Source organism: Siphateles boraxobius, unplaced genomic scaffold (genome assembly GCF_051911475.1).
Source record: "Siphateles boraxobius isolate OS27281-9 unplaced genomic scaffold, OSU_SipBor_1 17, whole genome shotgun sequence".
In the NCBI taxonomy this organism is placed as follows: Eukaryota; Metazoa; Chordata; class Actinopteri; order Cypriniformes; family Leuciscidae; genus Siphateles; species Siphateles boraxobius.
Genome location: NW_027508777.1, coordinates 7257616 through 7269942, shown reverse-complemented (window position 1 = coordinate 7269942; position 12327 = coordinate 7257616). Strand labels below are relative to the sequence as shown.

Here is a 12327-nt window from a genome sequence, read left to right as displayed (position 1 = left end):
TCCTATTAAAATAATTATAGCTTTTTAATTATAGTGTTGTAGAATGGCTATAATTTATAGAAAATTAAATAGAGGCTAAATTAAATTAATAGAGACTTTAGTAGCAATATTAGCATCGATCGAGATACTGGATTTCATTTATAGTACTAGTAAAAAGATAACATTACACATTTAAAATAATCCATCTTTATGTTGTTTCTACATTTAATGTGAAATTATAATATAAAAATATTATATATTATATTGCTATGTGATTAATCAAAATGAATTACAAAAAAATCTGCAATTAGTTATTTTAATCAACTGACAGCACTATTTATTTTTTATTAATTGCAGCATTTTACAATTTTTTTTGTGGAAAGTGGGTGAATTGTCTTTTAAATGTACTTTGATGAGATCATTAGAGTACTCAAGATACTTAAAGGATGGATATTCTTTCATCATTTCCTTACCCCCATGTCTTTTCAAACCTGTAGGCTATAACTCACTTTCTTCTGTGGAATACAAAATAAGATTTTTTGAGAGATATTATATTATAGAGATATTTGTCCAATTTGGTCCAATGATGTTTGGATACCAACATATTTTGTGTAAAGAAAGTAAGCCATACATGTTAGAAAAGGCTTAAGGGTGAGGAAATTGTGAGAGCTTTTCATTATTGGTGAGCTATGCCTTTAAACTGAAGAACAAAAGTTGTGAGTGCCAGAGTGGTGTCTTTGTGCAAAGTTTGCGTGCTTTGCTTCTGTTCACACACATTTCCTCACACATACGGGGCACGGTACCATTTACAGTCTTAATGTTAGTATCGCATGAATACTCACTTCCTCTGATGATCATGTGTCAGAAGACTTTCATTCCCAAAACTTCTGGATCATGAGGGGGAAAACCATGGGGAAAACACACACAAATTAATATAAATTTGTTTAATAAAACTAGGGATGCTCCGATCGATCAATCGCAGATCGGTATTGGCCGATAATCACATTCAATGACTGGATCACTAAATTTGGCTACCCAAAAAATCTCGCAAATTGATGACTTAAAACCATAAAAAATGCCGTGACGCACATATAAACAGTAGCCTATACAGATGAGTCTTTCGTGCCACGTTTTGCTTAGTGTCTTTGCAACACATTAGTAAACTATAGTTAAAAAAATGCACATCTTTAGTTAGAGCGGGTTGTCTTGATTCAAACGAGACCACACATAACATAACTTGATGCATAGATCTTGAGAAAATCCTCATGGAGTGACATGACTGTTTGTAAAAAGCTATAGGACTTGTGGGATCAGATCACGTGGGTCGGGCGATAAAGTAATAAAATTAACATTCCAATTTCAACAATTGTGGGTGGGTCGTGGATGGATGAGTGATAAAACATTAATGTGTTGATTTTAATAGAGACACGGAACTCACATTTCTCAGTAGAACGTGCATCACTCTTTTACTTTCAACAACAACAACAACAACATCTCTTCAGGAAAAACATATGCCTCAAGCACCTCGTAGTGGTCATTATATAAAACACGAAGGAAAAAAACAAACGAGATATTAGAGCTGATCCTCGCATCTCTAACACACAAGTCCTAATGTACACACAAGTCCTAACTTTTTCTTTGTTCAATTTGCATATTGAAGATGGGTTGGAGCTCTTAATTTTTAATTCTCAAAGTGCACCAGATTAATGAATTTAGCTTTAAAATGAACAAAAGTTTTTTCCGGGGGGTGGGGTGTTGGGGGCATGACCCCAGCCTGGACCGGCCTGAGGTCCACCCACCACAGTCTCACAATATCCTATGGGAAAAACACTGTATATGATAGTGTTCTCAAAATAAAAATCTAACTATTTTATTATTAAAATACCTCCTTGTAAAAAGTGTTTTCTTCAGCCAGTTCAAGACAAAGTACACTTGCATGTGTGCACATGATCAGGATTTTACCACCGCTTTTACCATTTTGAGCTAGGAAAAATACTGAACGGCATTTGAAATTTCAACCAATGGAAACTGGATCTTGGGTATGGTGGGTAGTAGGGCTGAGCGCAAGTTTGTGTGATAAATCCATGTATTTTTTTTATAACCGATATAGAATGAGGCGATAATACCTTTTATATCAAAATACAGTTTGATATGAGCGCATCTGAAAAATAGCGGAGCACGCAGAGTGAGCTGCTACACGAAAAGTGCATAATCCAATTTGACCTAAACAGAAGACATGCTTCATATCAGCCTACATAACTTACATTTCACCGGTATATTCTCAATCTAACAAACATCATAGATGTTAGAAAGTCATGGCAAATATTTCCATTTTGCTGTCAGGAGTGGGTGAGCCTTCTGCAAGCAAGTATCCGCTAGACTGTGAAGTGATTGTTTTGCACATAATATATATATATATATATATATATATATGTATATATATATATCATAGCCTACATGGTTACATTCCCTATATTTGTTTAGCCTTCAATATGAACATTGTTTGTAGGACAACATTGAGCAAGATGTGAAATAACATTAAATGTTATAACATATGTGATATTTTTTTTTCCAAATAGAAAAACTTAAGGGTGAGAATATGATTATGAGTACGTCCACATACAGATATGATTTTTTTTTGGCCATACCACCCAGTCTTAATGGGTAGGGGCAATGTGTAGAGATCAATCAGACAATGTTTAACTAATTTTAACATCATGAACATCCCGCTCTTTATTCCTCATTCATGCACGCATCTTTCAATAACCAAGTAGCAATGCGCTAACATGTATATATTTACATTTTGCGATATAAAAAAAAATGAATACAAAAATCTCTAACGATAGTCAGCATCGCACGACATTGTCATATTGTCCAGGCCTAGCTGACAGTATTAACACATAGCCTACTAACAAAACACAGTAACAGAAACTGGTAGGACATAGAAATGTGCGCAAATATCACAATTAGCATCTCACTTTAATGCACTACATCTTGATGTAACTAGAACAATTATATTATATATATATATATATATATATATATATATATATATATATATATATATATACAAAATAGGTATTTCCCTTCTGCGGTTTGCAATATGTCCATTAGCCATTGCAAGTCTTTGACTGGCAAATTTGGGTTGAGGGATGTCGATTGAGAATGACAGACGTAATAATAATCCATGTAAAAACCATTACTAGCGGGCCGATCGAAGTAGGACTATAGAAGCACGAGCAGCACTACACACTCCTACAGATGTATGACCGGTAAAAGGCGCACAGTTGTCATTGGCCAGATTCCTGGATGATGGTCAGATTAACCAATAAGCCTTAAAGGACAGCAAATAGCATTGCAACTCCAGAACATTTTTTTTAAATGAAAGATTTATTATGAAAGATTTCATATTCACTCTTCACCTACCATTTTCCTCTGATATTAGGATTAAATTAGGGTTAGGTTTAGAGATGGAGTTAGGACTATGTTTTCAGACATCAAACAACAAAATGTGTTGATTCAGGAACATGCCTTGCCTAGCACAATCAAAGCAACCTTTTCTGTATCTGGCCCTTTACTGTCTTGCAGTGTTACACAAACTGTTGGTTAATCCTCCATCCCCAGTAACACTTGATTTCAAACACTGCCATAATGGCATACAAGGTACAACATTTGTCTACAGACTTTTATTTAACAACATAGATACTTCAAGCTGTTGACTGCAGTGGTTATGCCATTATAGCATTCGTGACACGGGACTCGGTAAACCGTCTAAAAAACTAAAATGGCAGAAAGTGACAGTCTGTGATGTATTTTAGTTATTCAGAAGTGAAGACAATGTCTGTATGGATTGGCCCTAAGCCAAAGCTATGTTCCGTTATGACAGTGTTGGCCTTGCTGTTTGACTAATTAAAAAATAATTGAGCAGTTTGATGTGCATGTATTCATTTCAAAACTGTAGTGCTTGCAGCAGCATGATGGCTCAGTGCTTAGTGTCTTAGATGTCTCCTCACAGCAAGGTCTTCCCATAATACAAACACATGCACATTTTTGACAAACTGAGGACTCTACTAAATTGTCCATATATAGGGTGAATGTTTTCACACATTGCATGCAGGGAAACATTCCAGTATTGTGTTGTTTAAAAAAAAAAAAAACCAATACTTTAAGACGGTTGTATGCCATGAGTGTGTACGTGAACGTTAATGGGTGGTTTTTGGGGAGTTCGAGCTGGTAAAGATGTGTGCTTTTCTCATCTTTATTCACAATTTCCTTAGTAAAGCAATTTGGTTCAACTGTTGTGTTGCTGGGCAGAGGCCTAAAAGTTTCAACCTGGAGAGCAGTGCACCTTTGTACTATATATAAACAGAGGCCCTGTCCAAAATGGCACCCTAAACACTCGCGGTCTTCTTTTCAAGTCCGCACAATCGTGATATAAAGCCTCTTTGACTGTCGGGAAGAAGTCTGCTGCGGAGCTCGCATCAGTGCACATTGAGGGGAAATATCGACCGCAAAGGGGGCGTTTGCGAGCACCCTTCTGAGACCTAAAATGACAAATGGGGTACCCTATAGTCTCATAAACTTATGAAAAATATTTGTTTCCAGAATATAAAAGTACACCTAAATTTAAAAATAATACAATTACTTACTAACAATTTATCATTATTCTTTGTATTTTTTTTATGGACATAAACCTTTAAAATAATGAGCTACATATTCAATTAAAGATTTTAATTTTACATAAATGTATACTTAATTTACAAAATAAAAAAAATAAAAAACAGTATAAATACAGTAATTTTTCTGTATATAACTTTTTTTGAATTACTGTAATTTCATTAATAGTATAAGTCAAGTTGTTAATTACAAATTGTTTGTAAGTTTACAGAGTTTGGAATATAATAATAATAAAAAAATATTAAGAGTTATTTTCTTTAAAATTAGGATATTTTTATACATGTATAAACCCAAACGCTTAAATCAGGGCTTGCCAAAGGTTTCGGATCAACCTTGTTACCTGGAAAGCTACTGACTAGGTAAATGGCATTCACATGAAGCCCAATGTGACAACAGCACAGAAGAGAAATTTCCACCCCCACCCTCCAGTCAGGCGGTCTTAAAATATTCCCCTGAGTCTGTGCCTCCTGGATTACAACCACCAAAGATTAACATTTATAAATAGAACAGATAGATGGACAAATGAAGGAGGTTATGGGAGGATGTCCTCCCTTGATTTGTGATTGTCTGCATGGCAGAGAGGGACACATCCCTTTGGCAGGACGGACAGTTCCAGGGAGGCTGTATCTCTCTTCTACTATTATTATTATTATGCGTGTGTGTAATTAAGGGCAGCTGAGAAAACTCCTGCATAAAGATGGCTAAAGGAGGTATAAGTCTGTTTCCTTGGAGTAACAACAGATATTCTTGTGTGCTCTAAATGCTAGATAACAATAACGTTTTAATTAATAAAATCATTCTTAACCAATAGTATCTAAAAAAAAAAACACTTTGCAAAAGTAAAACATGTCAGGAAACATGTTGGAACAAATGACAAAAAAAACAACAGTAAAATTATGTTTAATGGCTGGAGAAAAAAACTGAGCATTAAGGGGAAACTAAACAGACGTGTAAAGGGAAATGTACTCAAGAGTCCAAAAGGGCCAGCTAAATCCAGGGGACACCCTGTAAACAAGTGTGTGGGGACACGGGAGACCTTGCTGGAGTGCATGTATGACAATGCTGAAGGTAACAGAAGCACTGAATACAGAATGACACAGCAGTGATCATGGTGACATTCATATACATTCAAAAAGAAAGACAAGATCGTGATTTCTTCAAACATAATATTAACAAAATACCAAGGACACGTGCCTGTGCCAATCCAGAGTCATTTTGATTCTATGGGAAAACAGTAATGTTATTGTGACAGCGATGTAATTTTTAAGCCTAACACAGCCATTACGTAATAGCAGGATGAGCCCATGGCCTGACATGTAGTATGTAGTATCTTCAGACTACAACTAAGTGATGATTCGGAGATGAATATAGGAATAGAAAAGCAAGGCTAATAGAAAGTTATAGTTTTTATAGTATACTCTATTCTGGATCAGACAAAATGTATCTACTCCAAGGTGGACGTTTAAAAATCAAATAAGGAAGTGTTGACTTATTCAAAGTCTTGAACTGAGTAAGTACAATCTCTGATGATGAGATGGTGTATATTAATATGCTATTTTTTGGACCAACATGTAGCCTTGTATAGGTTCATCTTAAACAAGTCAATTATGTTGTATTTTGACTTTTTTTGCATATCACTTTGCATTAACTTGAAGATGATGGAAATCTACCAAGATATCAAAGATAAAACCAGAGGCAGAAGAGATTAGTGATGTTCTCATTTGGAACACAAGTGTATTTCATATGTCCTATCCATTTACTGCATTAGCCCACAAGGCCTTAAACAATTTTCTGATATACCAGACAAATCAGTTTGTACCCTAACAACGGAGTATTCCTTAAATAATCCAATTTAGATATTTTCCACACAAGCAAGTGATTGCCAAACAAATACTGTAAGCATATTAGGGGGCTTGAAGCGACTTTAATGTGTCCAGAGTGTTATACATAAATAGAAAATTGTCTAAAAATGTACACAAATGCTATTAAAGTGCATTGAATTTGGTTCTGCCAGTGCACTATGAATCTATTCATTCTAAATAACAAATATTGCATTTTGCAATCCTGGTGTGACAAATGAAAATATATGGGATAGGTTCTTCTTAGTTTACTCTTGAAAAAAATCTAATGAATTAGTCTTTTAAAAAGTAGCTCTTTTGCTTTCGATTTAAATCCAACACAGTTCCTAAAAGTTAACAAACATCCTTAAAATCAAACACTGAAATAAGCCCAACAATATTCAGAATTATACACGACATGACTTTTCGTAAATGGTTTCTAAATATCTCTAGAATTTTGAAGGTTTCATGCTCTTTGCAGCCAAAAATACACAGCACAAAGCACATGGTGGTCAGCACAAACAATGTTTTGGTTGTCCTCATTTCAAGTGAACAATGTGGTTTCATATTTGATCTTCCGTTTAGCTTGCATGGTTTTGTTTATGGTTTTTATTTCACAAAATATGCCAGCCTATTCTAATGTAACAATAAATTGGGGGTTTTTCCAAGCATTTCAAATCAGAGGTTAGTAGTGCTGCCTGTACAGCCATGAGCGCTCCGACTGACCTAAGAAACGTTTTAGTACGGAGTTATTATGTGTGCCCAATATCTCTGTCGACTGAACCTGCGATGGCAATCATTTGTGAATTAATCTATTTTTTTAGTTGGTGCATCAGTGAATTTGCCAAACGGTTTTGCAAAACATTCAATTCGCATTTGTTCAGACTGCTCACTCCCTGAATCATCTGAAGCCATTTCACAGATAGACAGTCTGTGAGACAGTATCAAGATTACTGCAGATGCAGAGGACAAACAGCGCTAAATGAAGCAGATATTCACCTACAAACAAATGGCTAATTTTTGGGAGGGAACATTGAGAAAATTCAGCTGCTGCTCGGTGAGATGTAAATAGGCAGTCATTCACACCAAAAATGTTTGTGTCAAACACAAAAACTTTTTTTTTTTTTTTTTTTAAGTTGTTTTCCTATGTGAACATGCGCTAGATAAATGTCTTTTGACTATTTTGTTGCTTTTAAAATGTCAAAAGACACCTTTGTTCTGTTCAGGTGTACTGTTGCTCTCACTGATTGTTTGGTCGAAAGAGTCTCAAGCATTATAGAAGTGCGTAATAGTTTAAATTTCTCTCAGAGTTTAAACTATTACGCACTTCTATAATGCTTGAGACTCTTTCGACCAAACAATCAGTGAGAGGGTTAATTATATGGTAAAAAGTGTAGAAATGTGAAAGTTAGAAGTGTGAAATTACACCATATAATTAACTTAGGGTTAATTATATGGTAATTTTATAAACATTATCTTTAAAAAGTGGTGTTTTGGGCTGTCAGTGTCCCATGTAGCCTTTCTGGGCCTGTTGCAATTTTGTTCTAATCTCCAGGGATGCCAGCAGGATTTTATCTGAGGGTGTGCACAGAGGGGATTTTTTTCCCCCAAACACCACTTTTTTAAGATAATGTTTATAAAATTACCATATAATTAACCCTAAGTTGGCTTATAAAATCTTACTAAGATAGTAAGCCTATTAGGACAGAAGAGAGTAAACAATTTAAAACCCCTATCACCTTCACCACTATGCCTTTGATCAGAGGGAACTGACACTATAAGTGGCTAGAAGCACTTTCAAATTAACAAATGACTAATTCTCTATGAAGAAAAGGCAATGCTTTTTCCCCCAATGACAAATTAACTAATTGAGTCCAAACTACAAGATCCCCTGTATAACACTATAAAGACATTCTATCCTGAAGGTACTATAGGATATAAGGATATTTTAGTATAATCTGCTTTCTACAATTTGAGACAGCTTTTATGTCAGAGACTTCACATGGGATGCTTAGAAATCCTGTATTGGTAGACACTAGACAGCTCACCTGTTTGATAATAGTTTTGAAACAATAGAAACTGTTAGATCTCGATATCGAAGATGCTGAACATAATTTTACACCTGTCCAAATACATGATAATTCACTAAGATACCATACATCAAAAGAATGATCCATAAGAGACTAAAGAGACAAAGAAAACAAAATATTTCTCATCCTTTGGGTGTTAAAAGATCCTTGATTGCACTACTCATTAATAAAGATTTAGTTAACAAAAAGATATTGTCCAGGATTATTTTAAACACTGGGTTGCCAAGTATGTGGTATAGCTGACAATTTAAAAAGGAAAAACACTGCAGTAAGTAATGTCTAGAATTTGTAATAGAGAAAGAATAAACCATCAGCCACGTTTGAGACAGACGCTGTGGTGCATAAGCAACGCCTTACATATAAAGCAGGAGAGAGAAGCTAAAGAAAGGGGTCACATTTCTACACTTTTAAGTACAGTACTGTATGAGACCAGAATAGCACAGAGAATGACTGACTTGCAAATCCAAGTTTTCGTCCATCCCCAAATACCCAACGGTGAACAGGAGGCAGATAATCTCTGATCTTTCGCATTACACAACACGTGATGAAAATAAAATTAAAAGCGTGGTAGATGAATGCCAATTTAACTTTATAAGCAGGCTCATTGTATTACAAGCTAGAATTGTCAGGTTAAACAACAAACTCAATTTTATAAAATTGAAGTACATTTCCAAAATAAAACTTCTGTATAAACATTCATGTTTAGAAAATTTACATGAAACCTCACTTCTCTCTTATGTAAATATCATTCTGGTCACGGGAATAGCCAGAAGGCATGTAGTGAAACAAGTGTTGTGCTTGTATAGCACATATTCACTATAGAAGCAAATTTCCAAGAATAAATAATGCAAGTGAAACAGGATAAACCTGCCTCTACATAACTGAAAGGAGATAAATAAGGGAAGAAGAAGAAAAAAAACATTTCACCAAACAGGCACTATACTTTGTCACGACTGCAAGACTGCATGAAGATAGTATATAAAGTACACAGCAAGCTGTGAGAAGGAGCAGTGTGTTTGAGGAACCATCTGTTCTACAGAGCAGCTCTGAGTCATGCCACCCTCTCCACTGCGCAGCATGCACTGATGATGTCAGAGTCAGTGCTTTACAATCTGACGATTGGTCAGAATGAGGCAGATTATGTTGTTTAATATCAGGCAGCGAGATGCAAGTCCAGCTCCACAACTCACAGAATTTCATATTCCCTTTAAAACAGATGGCCTTCAAAAAGATGCAGAAAGCCAGCTGTCATATTAGTTAAATCTTTTTCCTGGAGCCCCCCCCCCCCCAACAGTGCATATTTTGAATATCTCTCTTTCGCTCTCTTTTTATTTTATTTTAAATCAAACAAACCTGATTCACATTATCAGGACCGGGTTTGAGAACCACTATGTTAAGGGATGCTGGGGTGATGCCCTTAGCATGCGACAACAGTGGTTCCAATACATGCTGCTGCTTATCCTTAAAATGACAGATACTTCATCCAAAACCTTTGTTGCACAAACTGTTAGCATTCAATGAGATTTTGATTAATGCAAGGGAACGCTTCAGGCAAGGATACTGCACTAGATGGACAAAACAGACAAACCCAGGAGTGATTCGGGCTTGACCTCTGATGGCACCAGAACATTTTTAACCAGCTATTAATTATGATGTTATTATCCCATGACTAATATATATATATATGTAAAATGTCCAATAGGTTCAATAGACTTAAAATATATAAAAAAAATGCTTCTGAATTAAAATGCCATACAGTTTGGTCCCTTAAGGCTATGTGGTGGCTTTAGTACATTATGGATTTTAAGTGTCACAGCATCAGGACTGCTTTAGAGGGCATCGAGGTCAATTTAAGGATATAAGCTATTATGTAACAACTCATCTACGCATCTTAAATATTCATGTTCACACGGTGTCATTTAATCGGTGCAAATAACACCTGACGGAAACAGCACGGAAAGACATTGAACAAACATTCATCTGAATTAATTGATTTTAGACGACAGTGACTAGCCTGCTAGTAACAATGTTAGTGCATTTATTTGTTTATACATATTACGGTGCGTTCAAAGAAGCACACACTGTTCCGCGTAAAGATCCGCATTACGATTCAGGACACAAGCTGCTCTGTCTGCTGTAGCGCTGTAGCACTGCAGCAAACCCATTTTCACGCAAGATATGGTCAAGAGAATGATGAATTTCATTGCCGTTGCTTCTTACCTGAGTGGCTTTGTGGAATTGTTTCTTCAGTCCCGCTACAGACATGATTCCGATTGGACTAGTGCTAACGCCGTTTGTGATGTGCAAATATGTAAATATGCTCACAGATACGTGGATGTGAGACGTTCAAAGATAAACCCTTGTACACTGGGAATCACCACAAGCGTAGGCTGATTATAGCAGCTGACGATGACGTGACCGTGACATCACGCGTCAGATACCGCCTCTCTACAGATTAGAGCAGAGCCCCTCCTCCAGGGGGAACCTTCAAGGTTAGTTCAGTAAGGGCGTAACGCCAACAGGTAGAGTGATCTCTCACTGTTCATTAATTCACTACATTGTGGTGGAACTAATAAAAACACCCAATTAGTAGCTTATAAAGGCTACCATAAAATTTATTTAGCAACCTACAAATGTCTGTATCCTACACTATGTTCTCATGAATTTATTTTTATTTCTGAATTGATTTTAATTTCAGGTAAAAATACTTTATACATTTTTTTTTATTAATTGTATTTACCATAAATGTCGGTCACACTATATAAATATTATGATTTAATGTTCTTGAAAATCCAAAAAGTCAGTGTTGTAGCAGCTGTGGTGGCAAAAACTGCAAACCTCACATACAATACATTTCAAGTCGAGTCACCTTTATTTATATATCGCTTTTTACAATACAGATGGTTTAAAAACAGCTTTACAGTGATAACAGGAAAATAATGCAACTAAGCTTGATTTGGCTGAACAGCTGCTGTAGAAGAAAATAGTGTCATTGTCCAGCTTAAGGACATCCAGTGTTTGTTATTTCCATTTCAAAAATCATTAGTTATTAATTTAGTTCCTCTGGAAATAACATGATGTCATCGTCCAGCTCTTATAATAATAGTGTCAATGGAGTTATAATATTGTTGAATATTAATTGTCCCTGACTATGCAAGCCAGAGGCGACATTGGAACCCAAACTCCATGAGGTGACAGAATGGAAAAAAGGAAGAGGAAAAAAAAAACAAGGAAAAAAAAACTGGGAGAAACCAGACTCAGTCGGGGAGCCAGTTCTCCTCTGGCCAACAAACGAACAGTGATTCAGGCAGCATTACAGGTCGGAACTCAGACTGGATAAGAACATTCAAAATATTTAATCCAGTTCCTTCTGGTTGAAGATCGGATTCAACACACCAGTATGGAGACAGGTTTGTTGAGGATCTTTGCTACTAGCTGTCATGTCAATGAGGCCTACAATACAAACAATAGAAAATAAAAATATAATTCATATATAGCTATATATATATATATATATATATATATATATATATATATATATATATATATATATATATATATATATATATAAAGAATAATAAACAATGTTTGAATGCAAATAATACTGATATATCAGCGAAAATGGACTATAAAAACAAAGACACAAATATAATTACAGTATTCTTTAATTATTTTGTATGTAATCAGCTCAATTTAGGGACCATGTGTTTTTTCTCTTATCCACACGTTTCTTAATGTATCCA

The 12327-nt window shown here is 35.5% G+C and overlaps 1 protein-coding gene across 1 annotated transcript in view; it reads right to left on the bottom strand.

Annotated features, from left to right (window-relative positions):
• Window positions 1-11006, bottom strand: part of sh3gl2a (SH3 domain containing GRB2 like 2a, endophilin A1) — a 38652-nt gene extending 27646 nt beyond the window's left edge. Inside the window, exon 1 of the mRNA XM_077232297.1 lies at window positions 10805-11006. Coding sequence (XP_077088412.1) covers window positions 10805-10849 — 45 coding nt within the window. The 5' untranslated portion in view covers window positions 10850-11006. The remainder of the gene's footprint in view (window positions 1-10804) is intronic.
• Between the last annotated feature and the right edge of the window lie 1321 nt (window positions 11007-12327).